The 16,640-nt window shown below is 53.2% G+C and overlaps 2 protein-coding genes across 9 annotated transcripts in view; one reads left to right on the forward strand and one right to left on the reverse strand.

Annotated features, from left to right (window-relative positions):
- TCOF1 (treacle ribosome biogenesis factor 1) overlaps positions 1-12,766 on the forward strand; it is a 48,473-nt gene extending 35,707 nt beyond the window's left edge. For all 7 annotated transcript variants that reach the window (XM_064278185.1, XM_064278190.1, XM_064278192.1 and 4 more), the window contains 4 exons: positions 1,065-1,616; positions 3,047-3,144; positions 3,867-3,910; positions 4,646-12,766. In XM_064278185.1, the coding sequence (XP_064134255.1) occupies positions 1,065-1,616; positions 3,047-3,144; positions 3,867-3,893 (677 nt within the window). In that variant the 3' untranslated portion in view covers positions 3,894-3,910; positions 4,646-12,766. The remainder of the gene's footprint in view (positions 1-1,064; positions 1,617-3,046; positions 3,145-3,866; positions 3,911-4,645) is intronic.
- CD74 (CD74 molecule) lies at positions 6,926-16,065 on the reverse strand. 2 transcript variants are annotated; one of them, XM_023550623.2, is made up of 9 exons: positions 15,870-16,065; positions 11,542-11,714; positions 11,283-11,362; positions 10,645-10,707; positions 9,829-9,924; positions 9,417-9,504; positions 8,144-8,335; positions 7,540-7,602; positions 6,926-7,250 (listed from the first exon to the last, which is right to left on the reverse strand). In XM_023550623.2, exons 1-9 carry the CDS (start codon positions 15,944-15,946, stop codon positions 7,240-7,242), a joined length of 843 nt encoding a protein of 280 aa, XP_023406391.1. In that variant the 5' UTR covers positions 15,947-16,065; the 3' UTR covers positions 6,926-7,239. The 2 variants fall into 2 exon arrangements, with proteins under 2 accessions (XP_023406391.1, XP_010590192.1); XM_010591890.3 differs by lacking the exon at positions 8,144-8,335 and having other exon boundaries at positions 15,870-16,050.
- Between the last annotated feature and the right edge of the window lie 575 nt (positions 16,066-16,640).

Genomic DNA, 16,640 nt, shown 5'->3' on the forward strand with positions numbered 1-16,640 from the left:
TGCTTCAGACCCCACATTGGGGCTGGGAGCACTGTCTGGGGCCCATTGCACACTGCGGGGAGCAGCCCCCAGCCTTGTGACATGGAGGAGTCCCCAACTGGGCCCCTCAGGGTAGACACTCCAGGGCCACACCACTGGCCCACCATCCAGGGCCCAACATTGAGGAGAGTCTTCCGAGTCACCTAGGAAGTTAGGTGGCCTCAGACACTAACTACAGTCCCACCCTGTCCGTGGGCCTCTGCAGCAGCCTGCTCTTTGCTGGCTCAGGAGAGGAGTCAACTGCTCACTGACTTCCCTAGGCCTCTTCTCTCTGTGAGAGGCGGGTGCGACAGGGAGACATTTTAGTGGGGGCTGTGGAAGGTTTTTTTTACACGTGTAGTCAGCACACAATTATCAAAGGAGCGCAGAGGCGTGGAAAATTCTAAACAAAGGCTGCGCCAGAAGTGGCTCTGGCAGGCAGCGAACCTGCTTAGTCAGTGCCACGCACATGTGCGCCTCACCCACAGCGCCTGGGCCATGGAGGGCCACGGGTACGCCGTGTGCAGGCGAACGTGAGCTGAGTATCTATGTGGCCTTCACTTATATTAAAAATCTAGGGTTTATAATAGGAAGACCCGCTTTCATCTAACTCCTCGTTTTACAGTGAATCTGACTGAGGCCTTGGGAGGAGCCACGTCCTGGCCAGGGCCACATAGCAAGTTGGTGGTAAACCTAGGTCTTCTTCCTCCCAGTTCAGGACTCCTGACTGGATGATGCCATCTCCCTCCCATCGGCCTTTTGCTCACAGATCTCAGGCCATTTTATGAGCATCCTGGGGTCATTGTCCATCCCCAACCCCAACTTGAGTGGAGTTTTTAGTGTGAGGAGACAAAAGAGCTGTAAACTAGAAGTGAAGTTGGGATGTGACATGGGTAGAAAGGTGTCGGCAGAGTGACTACTGGGCCTCACTTTCTCCATCTGTATTGTGTACGAGGAGGTAGAGTCTGTCCCCAGACCTCCTTGGCTCTCACACACTTTGAGAGATGTGCCCACCAGATTTGTGACCCTGAGTGTTCTCTCCATAGGCAGAAGAGAAGCTGCTTCAGGCACCAAGCCTCAGAAGCCTCGGAAGCCCAAAAAGGGGGCTGTGAACACCCCAGCTTCGACACTGGCTCTACAGAGTGACATCACCCAGCGCCTCCTAAGTGAGGCCTGGCCCCTGAGTGAGGCCCAGGTGCAGGCCTCAGTGGCGAAGGTCCTGGCTGAGTTGCTGGAGCAGAAGAGGAAAAAGGCTGCGGATGCTGCCAAGGAGAGCAGCAAGAAGGCCCGAGGAGGCCTCAAGCGGAAGCTGTCGGGAGACCAGTTGGCTGCCGGGACCCCCAAGAGCAAGAAGAAAAAGAAGCTGGCAGCCGAGGGTGGTGGGGAGGGTGCTCTTTCCCTAGAAAAGGCCCCCGGGACTCTCAAGGGAAAATCAAAGAGAGACAAAGCGAGCGGCAACATCAAAGAGAAGGGGAAGGGATCTCCTGGCTCCCAGGAGGCCAAGGAAAAGCCAGAAGGGGTTCCAGGAATGGTGAAGGTGGAGGGTGGAGATGAAAGCAACCCAAAGAGCAAGAAAGAGAAGAAGAAATCTGACAAGAGTAAGTGACTGGCTCTAGCCCAGAGCTGGTGTCCCCACGCCCACGCTGAGGGGTGTCAGGTGCCACACTGGGGCAGGAGGGACCCTTGGCCAGTACCTGACCTCACCTGTCTCGTGTAGAAGGGAGAGGCTAGACCTGGTTTGCCCAGGGCCATGGGGGCAGATAGCAGCAAAGCGAGAACTGGATCCCAGAAACTTGGGCCAGGTGCTGGTGCTCACTTTGGGTGGCCACAACCACATACTCTTAGCCTCAGCCCTCTCGGGTCTGAGCTCAGGATCTGGCCTTAGCAAGGACAGGGAATGATGGCTCCTTCCCTTCCAACCCAAGCCAGCAGATCTTGGAGGAATCCTTTCTCCAGCCAGCTCCCTGGATACGGAATGGCCAGGGAACCAGAAGACCTGGTGTTCATCCCCAGCCCCATTCTCTCTAGGCATCCAATTCCCAACCATTGTCGTGTTGGTCCCTGCCCTTGAGTCAGCCCCTAACTCACGGAACGTCATGCACAATGGGACAAAACATTGCCCAGCCTTTTGCCATCCCCATGATCAGTTGCTGATCAGACCGTTGTGATCTAGAGGATTTTCACTGGCTGATTTTCAGAAGTAGATTTCCAGGCCTTTTTCCCTAGTCCATTTTAGTCTGAAAGCTCTGCAGAAACCAGCATCACAGCAATACACCACATGAGGTGGGTTGGCCAGGAATTAAACTTAGTCTTCCACGTGGCAGGATAGAATTCTACCACTGAGCTACCATTGGCCTCCCATTCATCATAGCTGCGCCTTATGGAGCTCCATGCTACATTCTGCAAGCAGCAGGCCCTCATTTCACCGTCACACCAGCCCTGTGCAGTAGGTGGTGCTCATTCCCATTTTACAGGCAGGAAACCGAGACTTAAGGTCACAGAGCTTATAATAGGTGGAGACAGATTCAAACTCAGGCAGTACTGTCAAGCACCGCCCTGGGTGTTGTGACTGAGGTGAATGAGACCTAATAAGATGCCTAAAGAACCAGCTCACTCTAGAGCCAGCGGAGGCTCACCCTCAGAGCAGGACATGCAGGCTGCTGGTACGCTGAGCAATTTATCTGGTGACACTGGGTTTCCATTTACAGCAGGATGGAAAGTCTCCTTTTTAAATAGGTTTGTAAATGCTTTTTAAAAAATGAGTTAACTTAAGGAAAAATAGTCCAGGTAGTCCACAGATGGAGCAGGAGTCTTGAGGCAGCTCTCAGGCCAGGATGGCTGGTCACAAAGGCCCACTAGCCTGTGTTTTGGTGGCTTGCCATGGGTGGTGGGGAGAGTTGGAGACCCAGCATCTGGAGTGAGTTCTCGGTACCTGGGGCCCTGCCCCTGTATATCTCCCAACAGTGACCCTACTGCTTCAGAGTAACATTTGCTGTTCAGGAAGTTAACTCTTTCTTTCTTCCCTCAGAAAAAAAAGACAAGGAAAAAAAGGAAAAGAAGAAGAAAACAAAAAAGGCCTCAACCAAAGACCCTGACTCACCAACCCAGAAGAAAAAGAAAAAAAAGGTACAGTAACTTCCTGAAGGATCTCAAGCTAGACAAGGGCTCCAAACCCAGTTGCCAGGGTGAATGTCATTGGCCCCATCCCACACGTGTCAGGCTGAGCCCTGGGCATGGGGCCAGGAGGCCCGCCTTCCACTCTCTGGTACGCGGTGGGGCTTGTGAGTGGGACACGTGAAGGATGAGCTGGAGGGCATGCCTCCGCCCCTGAGGAGGCCAAAGTCTGCATGTGACAGGCCATGAGTGACCCCATCCTGTCTGAGGTAGAAGGATGTTCTCAGGGGTTGCTGGTGAAAAGGAGGGGAGGGCAGGGAGAGCAGGTAGGCCATTGCAGGTTTCCAGGTAAGAGGAAACCTTACCGAGGATGTGTCTGCCCAGCTGTCCCCACCAAAAAACACATCTTCTTAGCAGTGTCAAGGCTGACCACCGGAACAAGGCTGTCTTCACAGCCTGGGCCTCAGCACCTCACACTCAGAGGTGTCCTCACCTCGGCCAGCAGGGGCCTTAGCTGGGTTTAGAAAAGCTGAACGTCCTACTGCTACAAAGTTCTGGGTTTCTTCCTCGAGGGCGTAGTGTGCAGTCCTGCCCTCGGTGATCCCTGCATACCCAGCGTCTTCTGGGGGAGCCACGAATGTTCAGTAGAGAACCACCACGTCCGGGGGTGGGGGCGGCAGTGGGTGGGGAGAGACTTCAAGTTACAAGAGCCTCTCACCCTTCTCCCCTCACAGAAGAAGACAGTGGAGCAGACCGCCTGAGGGGCACAGAGCGGCAGGTACGTTCTGGCCTGGGAACCCCTCATCAACCATCTGCACCCCAGGTGGGGTGGGAGGGCAGCTCCAGCATCCACAGTGATGCCAGAGAGCCAGTGGACTGGAGAAAGAGGTCTCATTCCTCAAGGTCAGTGGAGCAAGTCAAGTGATGCCAGGAGCCAGGGCTGCAGAATTGGAATGATCCAGGACAGTGATGGAAGATGCCACCTGAGCACTCCTGGTGTGGGCATTGTGTGTGCCTTAGGTGGTGGGCGCTGGGGGAGTGCCTGTTAGTGGATGAATTGGAGGCTCGAGGTCGGGCACAGCTCGGTCTCACCCTCACTAGCCATCCAGTTCCTTTTCCTTACGATCTGTAACTTTGGGGCATTTCCTCCTGGGAAGGAAGATGGTTTGCTGAAGACAGGCCATTCAATGGACCTGTGTGCTTCTGTGTAGAGGAAAAGCTCTGCCAGATGTCAGGAAAGGGTTAACTGAGTGAGTCACCCAACCTCTCTGAGTCTCCATCTGCTCATGGGGAAATGGGGGTAGGTAACACAGAACCTCCCTCCTAGGATGGAGGTGAGAATTAAAGGCAGTTAAGCACTTAGCCCAGTTCCTAGGACACAGAAGTGCTGATAAATGTCAGCATGGTTACTGGATGCCCCTCTGCATCTGAGATGCTGGCTTCTGGTTTTGGTTCTCCTTGGTGAAGAGAGAAGTCAGGAAATCTTACATCTGGATATGCTTCCTCTCCCCAGGAATTTCTTAGCCAAGTGGTGACCGTTCCCGCACCTCTGGCCTCTGCCCACCATGACTTGGAACTGAATTTTAACTTCCCCTCCATCCCCAGAAGAAACCAGACTGTCCGCAGCCCAGGGGTGCTGGCCAGGCCAGTGAGCCCTGCAGAGAAGCTGGCCCAGGACGAAGTGTGCCAGCACCTGGGGCCTCCCCTCACCCCCAGCACACAAGACATCTCTCCAGACACAGGCCGCTCACAGAGATGTGTACAGTATATATATATTTTTTTAGCTGAGCTGCCCCTCCCTGCTCAGGCCCAACATGCCCGAAGGCTTTGGAACCTCCCACCACTTTGCTGTGCAGGCCCAGGAGGCCCAGCCTGTGACTTGGCCCGTGCCACTTGGTCTCCAGCTGATGCGGAGGCTTTGTCCTCCTTTTGTCAGTTTCTCCAAGTTTTGTTTTTTTTTTTTTTTTTTTAAAGAACTCAGAAAATAAAAGGTTTGAAGGAAAGATACAAGTTCCCGTGCATGTGGGGCAAGTGCTGTGCAATTGATTTACTCTTGGCAAGGAGAGTCTGGCCGACGGGTAGAGGTGAACAAACCAACACTCAGAATTTGCTCTTGACTGTGTCGAGGCTCTGTGATACTGGGGTGGGTGGGGCACACAGTGCTGGAGGAAGCAGTCGGTGCAGTTGAGATGCAGCAAAGCACCCTGGGAGCTGGGGCAGCACGGAATTGAATGGAGAGGGCTTCCTGGAGGAGGTGGCATCTAAGCTAAGGGGGATTTTTCAGGTGGTCAGGTTTGGTTTCCAGATGCTACAGTCATGTGCAGAAACGGAAGGTGGCCTTATGAGCCACCTTTTGGTGTTAGGACTTGAGCTGGGGGCAGAGGGAGTGACCTTGTTGTGTGTGCAGGGTGTGTTGGAGTACTTACATAATAGGGAATAGCTGTGAGCAGACCCAATAGAAGCAGGAAAACTAGTTCAGCATGAGTTACCCTCACATCCAGGTAGGGAAGGTTCAGTGGTGGTGAATGCAAAATGTGGATGGACTTGAAAGATACCTAGGGGAGTTAACGTCTTCAGGATGTGGTGATGGACTGAGGAAGGGAAAAGCTGCCTCCCACTGACCCAACCCAGGGATTCAAAGGCCACTTCCCGGGGGCTAGTGCTTGGGCCCAGAGCAGTGTGGAGCGTAAGAAGGCGTGAAGCTTTCAAACTCCAAGGTCTGGCTCCTGCTAGAGACAGCAGGAGGCAATAGAGAAAAGCAAAGCACTGGGCTAGAGGCGGAGGCCCAGGTTGGCATCCATCTAAACCCTGATCTCAGGACCCTTGGACAAGGCCTTTCCTCTCTCCCCTGTGAGTGTACAGGTCTAGGATGGAGGCTGCCGAGTGGCGTCCTAAGTGGGCTTTGTTGACCCACAGCAAGTCTTTAAGTTAAAAATGAGACCTCACTGAGTCATCTCCATTTCTGGCTCTTGAAAAGTCATGAAATCTGGCAGCAGGGGCCTCCCTTTTGTCCTGGCACCAACCAGCTGAGCCAACTGCGGTCGGGCCTTTAGGTAGGGCAGGGGCACCCCAGCTGTCCACAGCCCACCCCCATTGTCCTTGACGCAGGCTCTGTGTCAGTGATAACTGTGTTGCACTCATACTGTTGTTAGTACAGAAGTGAGAACAGTAATATGAGAAAATGAAGCTGGACCACAAGGACTTTGTGCTTAAAGAAGAATGAATGGGCAAGAGCCTGTTTCTTAATAGTGAGCATTCCTGTGTGTTAAACCTGCAAACCAAGTGTGTCTGCAAAGCCTACAAGCCCCCGGTCCCACCAGCATTTGTTTGGGGGCTCCCTGGACTGCGTTCTCCTACCCAGGCAATAATTCAAGGTCCACAGCCTTGAGAAGTATGACCTCATTGGGGTAAAGGGCTTGATCCAACAGAGAGTCCGAGCCAAGCGTGTTCCACTACTTACTACCTTTATTCTTACGTGAGCCAGGTCAAGGCTGAGGACAAGCGTGGGATGGGCTGAACATAGGGCAGTGGGAGTTGGCAGGGGGTGAGGAGGGGTTGAGGGTGGAAAGGCTGGCGTCCTGGGTGGGTGGTGCTGGCAAAAGGGAAGAGGGTGGCTCGTCCCGGGGCAGATAGGCTAGAGAAGCCGAGGCTGGAGGCCAAGTGGGAGAGGAGGATGGCAAAGCTGCCCCAGGCTGTGGGGGGGCGCTGGTTCCTTCTCCCTGCGCCTTTCCCCTCACCGTAAGCCTGAACTTTGGAGTTCCGCGTTGAGGTTGCTGTGGTGTCAGGAAAGGGGTTAGACTAGCTTTTGGCCACCTCGGGTCTAGGCCCCTTGGTGGGTGGGGATTGGATAGCATGGCTGTCAGACGCCCTCCTGCGTGGCTGTCATACGCCCTCCTGCGTCGGTGGTCTGTGCTGTTCTGACTTGATTTGTGATGTCCAATGATGATGGAGATCCAGGCACCAGGGTCTCTGATGGGATGAGGTTCAGGGTGGGAGACAGAGGGACACAAGGGAAAGGGGAGAGGGGCTCGGACTGAGGGACGCAGGGGTAGCAAGAAAGCTGTGGCCAGGTAGGGGTGGCTGGTTTCAGAAGCTGCTCTGCTGTTCTCAAATGAGGACTACGGAGAGAAGCAGGAGGTGGAGGTTAGGTCACCTGTGGTCCCTGCCCCTTCTCAGCATCCTGGGCCCTCAGAACAGCTGAGGAATCTCCACCCTCTACCGTGCCCTGCTCCAGTACGAGTACTGATAGCCCCACACACCCCCCAACCCTGTCTCTCGTCTGTGAAGTGACATCCCAGGGATGCTGGGAATGGCCCACGGTCATGCACATTGGGCACCCGCCCAAGAGGGAGCAGGCCTGGCTGAAGTTGAGTTGCTGGGGATAGACCCGCTCTGCAGGGCCCTTACCTTCACCCACACCCTGTTTGGTCATGTCCACTCCAGAGGACAGGTCCTCCAGTTCCAGTGGCTCTGCAAAGGAGTAGCAGATGCATTTGCAGCCCTGCTGTTACCTTTCCCCACCCGTCAGAGAAGTGCCTGTAGGTAGTCCTCAAACTAGCCACTGCCTAGTGCCTGGGAAGGCAGGAGCCATGGGGTGGCTGCTTGCCGCATGGCTGTGAGCATCAGTGAGGGGGCGTGGCTGCAGGCATGGGAGCAAAATCCAGGAAGGAAGGTGATGAAATGAGGGAATGCTCTGCATGTTGCCTAAATGCGTGAGTGCACAGTGCATTCATGGGTTGAAATACCAGAAGAAAGGAAGGACTGCTAAGCAGAGGGAAAGAATGAACGAATGAACAAATAAATGAGTGTGGGTATAAGAGGAGAGAAATAATAGATGGACGGACAGTCAAGGGCGTGGATGAAGGGGCAGACGCATGACTGACTGCATGGCTGCCCCCACAGCTGCCATCCTGAGGTCCTGGCCCACGTACACCAGGAGGACCTCTTGCCCCTCAACTGCACCAGCCTTCCTGGTCCTGTGACACTCCCTGGCATAGTAGCCACTGCTTACCACTGCAGTTATGGTGCCCACGGCTCCTGGTGTGGGGGACCTCGGTGCCGTTGGGGAAGACGCACCAGCAGTAGCCGGTGCTCCCATAGCACTGGAGTGGCAAATAGTTGCCGTTCTCGTCGCACTTGGGCCTGTACACGCCCGGGTGGATGGCAGGGATGCGGCTGACCTCTTCCTGGCATTTGGTCAGTGCTGAAGCGACAGGCATGGTGAAGACACAGTGGGTGAGTAAGCTGGGCTCTCAGAGGGGCTAGAGACCCATACACCACTGCTGTGTGTCTAATGCCTTCTGCCCAAGTGGCTACACTCACTCCACCCATTGCACACATGTGAAAACAGGCCTGGACCAACAAGGTCCAAGATCAAATAGAGTGAATGAATGACTGGCTAATTCATCCCAGAACTTGGCAGTTTCTTCTGAGACTTTCTCAATGCCTAGTAAAGTTTGGAATAGCACCTGTGATTCTGGTGTCTAGAGAATAGCAGTGGGCCATTTGGTAAGTCTGTGCTTCTTGTATCCAAGTAGAAGTGGGGATTAGCATTTGTTAGGGATGTTCTAGAAGAGATTCAAGCATCAGATAGCAGTTGGCTGAGATGGCATCTAAGGTGCATTCTAGATTTACAGATCTATGAATGTATGATGGAAAAATCTGAGACTCAGGGGAAGGGGCCGGCAGTGACCGTGCACTGTGGGAAACAAGCACAGAGGAAAGAGACTTGCCCAGATGTGCACAGCCAATTAGAGATAGCACCAGATGACGACGCAGCACTCTTCAAGGCCTTAGAGCTAAAATACCTTGGTTTAAATTTAAAATACCCTAAAACTGCAAGGTTCTTGTCTGGCACCCACTGGTTGTGACCTTGGGGAGGTCCCCTCTAAAGTGCAGGGATAGCGAGCCCCTCCCAACTCAATGGAAATTGCAGAGTATAGGGCAGTGAAGTCCATTATGATGATTCCTGGTGTGTTTTGATTTGTTTGCCCCAGGCCCCCTTGCACAGAGCCTTCCTCCACAGTGGAGGCCACCTCCTGAAGGGAGGCCTCTACTAGGGGCCCTCATAGTGTGAAACAACAGACCCCCAGGCAGGATGGAGCTTTAGGGGCAGTCCAGCCAGACGGAGCAGACAGGAGAGACAGGAAGTGAGAGTCAAGAGAAGTTGGGGGGCCCTGTGGTCTTCAGATCAGGGAGTGCTCAAGACCCAAACCTCCACAGCTCCAGGAGAGCCTGAGGGAATGCCCAGGGCCCTGGTACCCCAAAGCACCCTTTTGCTATACCTTTTGTTGGAGCCTCAGTGGGCTTCTCCTCCACAGAGTTCTTGCTCATTTCAAACAAGAGCCACTGATGCATCCAGTTCTCAAAGGCCTAATGGGGACAAAGAGGCGGGCATGGGGAGAAGGGATGTCAGGCGCACTAGGTGTCTCCAAGCCCTGCCCTGCCTAGTATTACCCTTGGGCATGGGGACACCCAGGAGTCCAGCACAGCCTGGTTCCCCCTTAAAAGCCCCAGGACTTTGTCAAGTGGTCCCTCAACTCCGAGCACATTGAAGTGTTCAGGGCTTTTTAAGTGGTGTTAAGCCTCGTCCAGCTTCCTGAGAATGACCTCCCTAGCCCACCCCTCAGCCCACCTCTTCTCAGCCCTGCCAAAGACCCACAAGGAAGGGGGTCTAACACAGGGAAAGCTGCTAACCTTCCAGTCCAGGCCATCCATGGTGTTCTTAAGGTGCTTCAGGTTCTCCGGTAAGGTGCCCTTCAGCTGCGGGTACACTTTTAGGGGGTCAGTCCTCTGCAGGTGGCAAGGCAAGAAGTAAGGTTAAAAAGGGCTCCGTGGCAAGCAAGGTGAAATATGTAGCCCACGTTCCCCTGGTCATCGAAGGAATGGACCCAAGCCACACCAAGCCTGGACCTTCGACCTAAGCCATGATGGGAGGGTGGGGGAGAAGATAAGGACAGTCCAGCTGTACGAGATCCCAGGGCTGGGAGTTGGGGGTCCTGGGTTCCAGGCCCAGGTCTGCCAATACCCATCCCCTACCTCCAGTCTTCTACTCCCTGTAGACTCCTACTCATCTTTCAGGTCTCACCTCCTCCAGGAAGACTTCCTTAACCACCTCAAGCTAGACTGAGTCCCCTGCACTTTCCACATCATTGTCCCCTATGCTAGCCTGAGATCCCCATGGAATCGGGCTGGATCCAGTTATTCTCCATTGTGCGCCCAGAGCCATGAACAGCACCTGGCACAGAGTAGACATACAGTAAAAGTTGGGAAGGAGGAAAGGAGTGTCTGAACAAGTTGCATATTAAGGCTTTGGACCACGGTTTCTCCATCTCAGAAATGGGGGGAGGCTGGACTACATATAACATTTAACGGCCACGCCTGTGTGCCTTCAGAAATCCAGCGAGCACATGTGGATGTCTCCTATGAGCCAAGCATGGTGCAGGCCCTTGGAGCATGGCCATGCCAGGATCCTGTGCGGGCAGGCAAGGCCACCGGAGCAGTCCCACTCACCAAGAGCATATGCATGACGTAGTCCTGGGGCATGTTGCCATACTTGGTGGCATTCTGCATGGGCTGTGGGAGGAAGGAACAGAGGGTTACTAGGTACCAGCACTGGCCCCAGAGGAGGAGACTGAGGGCCCCAGTGGCCTAGAGCAGGAGCCAGCAGCTGGGGTCTGGGGAGAAGTCTGGAGTCCCAGGCACTCAATAGGCCCATCTCTGCTATCTCCAAACATGAGCTCTTAAGCAAGTCCCTGTACCTTCCCTGCCTCAATGTCCTCACTGGCCAAACTAGCATAATCTTTCCTGCCCACGGCCTTGTCAACAGCAGAGTTCTGTGAACAAGAACCGTATCAACATATAGCATCAAGTGCTTTGAGAATGTGAGGGGCCTGTAAGATACCATGGAAAATGAGAAGCACTTAGTAAACTATAGAGGGCTAGGCCCTCCTCCCCAGCGATGGTCCCAGGAAGCTCTTCCCCCAGCCCCCAACCCCCACCCCAGAGAGCCCTCTTCTTCCTGAGGTGGGCCCTGCTCCCTCCCACCCTGGGCTTTTCATGGGTCAGCTGCCTTCCCCTGCCTTCCTTGGTACCTGCCCTCCACCCAGGCAGGGAAACATTTCTCTTCCCCTGCCCTGGGTTGTCCTTACCCCGTGGGGCAGGGCTTCCATGGGCAGCGCCCGCATCAGCAGGGGGGTAGCCATCCGCATCTTGCTCATAGGCATGGCCGCTGTGGGAACAGGGCGTGTGGCGTGAGTGTGGTCCCAGTGCCCAGGGAGGGGTGATTCAGATTCCAGGACTGACACCTTGAACCCAAGTTTGGAGGGACTGGAAGTCCCAACCAGAGGGAGAGAGAATGGACGTCCGGGAGGTGAGGGAGGAGGGGACAGAGTGGAGGTGGGTACCCACGTTTGGGAAGCTTCATGCGCAGGTTCTCCAGCTGCAGGTTCTGGGCAGTGACCGTCAGCTTGTCCAGCCGGCCCTGCTGCTGGTACAGGAAGTAGGCGGTGGTGGCCTGTCCTGCCAGGAGCAGAGCCACCAGGACAGAGAAGCCCGTGTAGAGGGCGCCACGGCTGCACTTGCTGTTGGGGAGGAGGAGGAATAGGGTCAGAGCAGAGGCCAGGGAGGCAGCAGCACCCAGGGCTAGGGAGGGAAGGAATGTTCCTCCAATCACCATCAGCTCCCGAAGCCCCGTAAAGGCACACTCTGAACACATACGATAAACTGGCTAGGGAAATGCATCTTGAAGACATTCACTAGGCCCCTACTCCGAGCCATTGCTTCGCTGAAGTCCTCCCAGATCTGCCCCTGGCCTGGACTGAGTGGAGAGAGCCGTGTGGCACTGTCTAACCCTGACAGGTCCCTCACCTTCTCTGTCCCACCTCTGCAGTGAGGGATTGATGCGGAGGATCTCCCCAGGTGACCTAAGGATCAGGGCTGCCCTCAAGGGGAAGGGGGCTTTCATCCCCCTGCCCTGCAGTGAAATTAGATTTAAAGAGAAAAGGGGAAGAAGTGGGATGGGACAGCAGAGAATGTGGCCCACTGGAAAGAGAAGTAGGGCTGTGACATTTTAAGAGTGGACGGGAGGGTGGGCAAGTACCAGGCCCCCATGGGGCACATCCTCTGCCCCAGACTCTGCAAGAGTCCCCACCAGTCTTTGGGCCTCACTTCCCTCATCTATCACTTGGGGACCTCTCATCTCAGCAATTCTAGGTTTAGGTGGTTTTCTTTGAAGCAAGATCTAACTGTGACCACAGAAGTATCTCATGGTCCTGTCCACCCAGGGGGAATTTCGTCAAGATAATAGGTGCCTGAGCCCGTGTGACCTGGGTGGGTATCTCCCACCGTCTGGACTGGCCAGACCTAGGGAGGCCTTGGAGCGCTGGGCCTTGGACTTGTTTTGGGGTGTGTGTACCTGGGTGTTACAGGTGGGGGATGTAAGGATCCTGCCTCAGGTTCCTGAGAGTTCCTGCCCTGACCCACACCAGAGGTGAAGCTACTAGGGCCCAACTGGAAATTGTCAGGATGAGACTACACCCTGCTTTTTCCAGCAACTAAACCCATTGCCATCAAGTCGATTCCAACTCATACACAGCAACTTAAAAAAAAAAAAAAAAGGCAAACAAACCCCTTTGCTGTTGAGTTAGCAAGGATAAAACCAGTAAACCAGTTGTGTCAATTCCAACACATGGTGATCCCATATGTATAAGAGGAGAACTGTGCTCCATAGAATTTTTGATTGTTGAGTTTTTGAAAGTAGATCGTCAGACTTTTCTTCCAGGGCATTGCTGGGTGAACCGGAACCTCCAGCCTTTCAGTTAGTAGGCAGGCATGTTAACCATCTGAGCCACCAGGAACTCCCAACTAACAGAAATAGCTTGGGATACTCCAGGAGACCCTTCTGCCTAGCAACTCATGACATCATAGACACAACTCATTCCCATTGGCTTCCCAGACCTCCATGCTTTGTGGCCCAAGTCCCAGCCCAAAGAAGAGTTATTCAGAAAGGGGAGAGCCGCAGAAACCCTGTGTGGGGGAAGGGAGAGAACTGAACAGGAGAGAAAAATAAGTTCCACTTGTTGACTTTCCTAAGGAGAAGGGGTGGCCTGGACTCTAAAGGTGGTAAAAAAATCCACCCAAGTCTTCAGTCTTGCTGGCTCCCAGCCTCATTGCCTCTACATGCTCACCCCTTCTGCAACCCCACACCTGGTTCTAGTCCCAGCACTACCCCTGACTGTGAACTTGGGGAAGTCCCTGCTCCTCTCTGGAGCTCAGTGTCTCATAACGCCTCAGAATTTAGAAGGAGCCCTGGCGGAACAGTGGTTAAACACTTGGCTGCTAACCAAAAGGTCTGTAGTTAGATAGAGCCCATTAGCCCACTTCTTGGAGCCCTGGTGGTGCAGTGGTTAAGAACTACTGCTTCTAACCAAAAGTTTGGCAGTTCAAATCCACCAGCCATTCCTTGGAAACCCTATGGGGGTAGTTCTGCTTTGTCCTGTAGGGTCAAGTATGAGTTGGAATCGACTCGACAGCAGTGGGTAGTAGAGTAATAGTAGCCCGCTTCTCGGGAGAAAGATGTCAATCTGCTTCTGTAAAGATTACAGCCTTAAGAACCCTATGGGGCAGTTTTACTCTGTCCTATAGGGTCGCTATGAGTGGGAATTGATTCGACAGCAATGTGAAGAATTTAGCGATCATATAGAAGATAAGACCATGTAACCTGCATTGGAGTCCTAGTTCTGCCGCTTCCTCAGCTGTGAGACCATGGACAAGTCATTTAACCTCAGTGGGGTAAAAGCACTTACAGGGTTTTGTATTAAATACAATAATAAGGGTAAAGCTCTCAGGTGAGTACATAGCACGTACCCTGAACTTCGTAAATAACACTATTACTACTCTCAGGTTAATAGCTAACTTTAGCATCTGGCTTCCTTCCTCTTTATGCATCTTTATTGCCTGCCTGTCCCCTGGCCCTGGAAGAGTGCCAAGCCTTGTCTCCCCCTCCCTTTATTTCCTCCTTTTCACTGCCTCCTTGAATAACAAGAACAATTAGTCAAAGTCAGGAGCCAACCAGAACTAGCAGGAACTGTGATGCAAATGTTGCCAGGCAGAAGTGTTCACAGAAGGTTCCAAACAGGCTCAAGTCTGGAATGGTCCCTAAGCACACAGGGCCAGGCTGGTTTTAGAAGCAGTAACTGAACTCATTTGAAAATCAGACAAGAATTTGGCAAGGAAACATCCTTTCTCAACACTAAGCCCACCCTGAGTCTCCAGCTGCCTGCGTGGCCTGAGCTCAGAGGTGTCCTACCTCCCCACTCTGCAAATCATGCCTCAAGAAGGGGGATGCTTAGTGAGATGTCAGGTGGTAAAACAAGTTCAGTGTCCTGGGTTCAAATTCTGTCTCCAACACTCACTAGCTATGATAACTTGGGTAAGTCACTTACCAATAACAGCTTCAATTTTCTCTTCTGTACAAATGGGGAAAATGAAAGTCGAAAATATTCCTAGGGTTATTGTCATCAGGTTATGTGACGATTAGGGTTGTGTTTAGGATTGAGTTATGTGTCAACACAGAACTAATCATCATAATAATAAAGTCACTAACAGTGACTGAGGACTTAGCATGTGTCAGATACACAGTGAACATCACCTATTAGAAAGGCTAACATCATGATCATTTTTAGTATTATAACTGAGACCCAAAGAAAGGCAGTGATTTATCCAAGGTCACGCGTGACAGTAGCAGAACCTGGACTCCTAGCCGTGGGATTCCCTGGGATTTTCAGAGGCCGCTGCTCGGATGGCCTATGTCGGGTTACATGGTCCCCTAGAACCCAGCTCCTCATGACACCTCTGAGCGACTCTTCCAAACCCCTTTCTGCCTGGCAACAGCTGACATCACATTTGGCTGGGTGTCCCCATAGATCGCAAATAACTTTTGAGAGATTAGAGGGGGTGGGGGGTTGGGGTTGCTGCACTCTGTCTCCCCCTTCCCCTTTTTCAGGGACACACATGGGTGAAGCCACACTGGGGCTGGGAGAGGGGGCCTGGCGGCCCGAGAATAGCTGTGTTGGCCTCTTGCTGCAAAGGAGAGGGGCACAGCCCATGTTAACCCTAGGACCCTTCCAGAAATTTAGCCATAGCCCCTCCCTCCTTTGTGAACCCCTTCCCAACATCTCAATCCCTCCTGTGGTTGCAGGCGTCTCCAACTATTCTACAGACACCTTCAACTACAATTCCCTTGATACAAACATGTACACCGTACATGGTAATCAAGAGAAAACTTCTCTATAATGAGCTGCTTCAGCCATGCTCTTTGAGAAACTGTTTCTCCATCTGGGAGTCACAACATTTTCAAAATCTGGCCCAAAGTTTCTAACCTAGGGTTCATGACCCAGGTTTAGCAGAAGCAGGGGAAAAGGGATGGGGCGGGGGCCTGCAAAGTCCCTGGAATTGTCTGTGACATTGTGTGAAACTGCTTTTCTCTAGGGAGAGAGTCCAGGACTCTCTTCTGACTTTCAGAAGGGAGGTGCACACTGCAAAGAAGGTTCCAAACCCCTCATTTTACTGGAGAAGGAACCGAGGGCTAGAGCTGGCCAGAGACTTGCTCTAAGTCACCCAGAAAGTCAGTGTTAAAGGCACAGCCTGAATCCACCCCTCCTGTGACCTTCCAGTCCAGTGCTCCTTCGGGACACCTGCACACCTGTGCAGTTGGGGACTTATGTGCTCACACCTACCTCTCTGGGGCTTGGGGGCGCTGGCCCAGTATGGGCAGCTGCTCATGGTTAGAGATGAGGTCGCGCTGGTCTTCCATGGTCCTGGCCTCTGGTTTTCCCTAAGGGCTCCTGTTCCTGCTGCTGCTGCTGCCTCCTCCGCTGCCTGTGTGTCTGACACTCAACCCACCGCTCACCTCTTGAAGCTGGTGCTGAGGAGAAATCTGATTCGTCCACAGGAGGCCACTCCGCCCACATAGGAGAAGTGGAAGTGAAAGCCACAAAGCTGGAAATACCCCGCTTGAGCAGGGGCAGGATGGGGAGAGGGGGGCTCCTCAGGCAGATGGAAAGGCCAACACCTTTCCATTGGCTCTCAGAGCCCTCATCATTTGTTTCTAGGCAGACCTCTGAATTCACAAGGCTCTTTGGATGGTTCAAGAATCAGGCAAATATCTGTTCTCTAGACAGGAAATCACTTTGAAGCAGAAAATACCTTTGTTTGTCTCCGCTTCTCACCCACACGTGAGTGAGTGCAGAAAGGGGCTAGCTACTCACCCCTATGTGAGCTTAGCAGGTCACTTCTTCTCTGGCCTCAGTTATGTCATCTCAGAAATGGGGGAAGAAGGCTGGATTCAGAGTTCCCTCTGCTCCCTTCGAACTGGAACTTTTATGAACCTAAGAGGCCATGGTTCTAAGATGGTGCAGTAATAATCACCACCACTTGCTAAGCCCTCCTTTGTGCCAGGCACTGTGCTAATCGTTTGGTGTGCTTTGTTTCATGTGATGATTACAGCA

This window comes from Loxodonta africana, chromosome 2, assembly GCF_030014295.1.
Source record: "Loxodonta africana isolate mLoxAfr1 chromosome 2, mLoxAfr1.hap2, whole genome shotgun sequence".
In the NCBI taxonomy this organism is placed as follows: domain Eukaryota; kingdom Metazoa; phylum Chordata; class Mammalia; order Proboscidea; family Elephantidae; genus Loxodonta; species Loxodonta africana.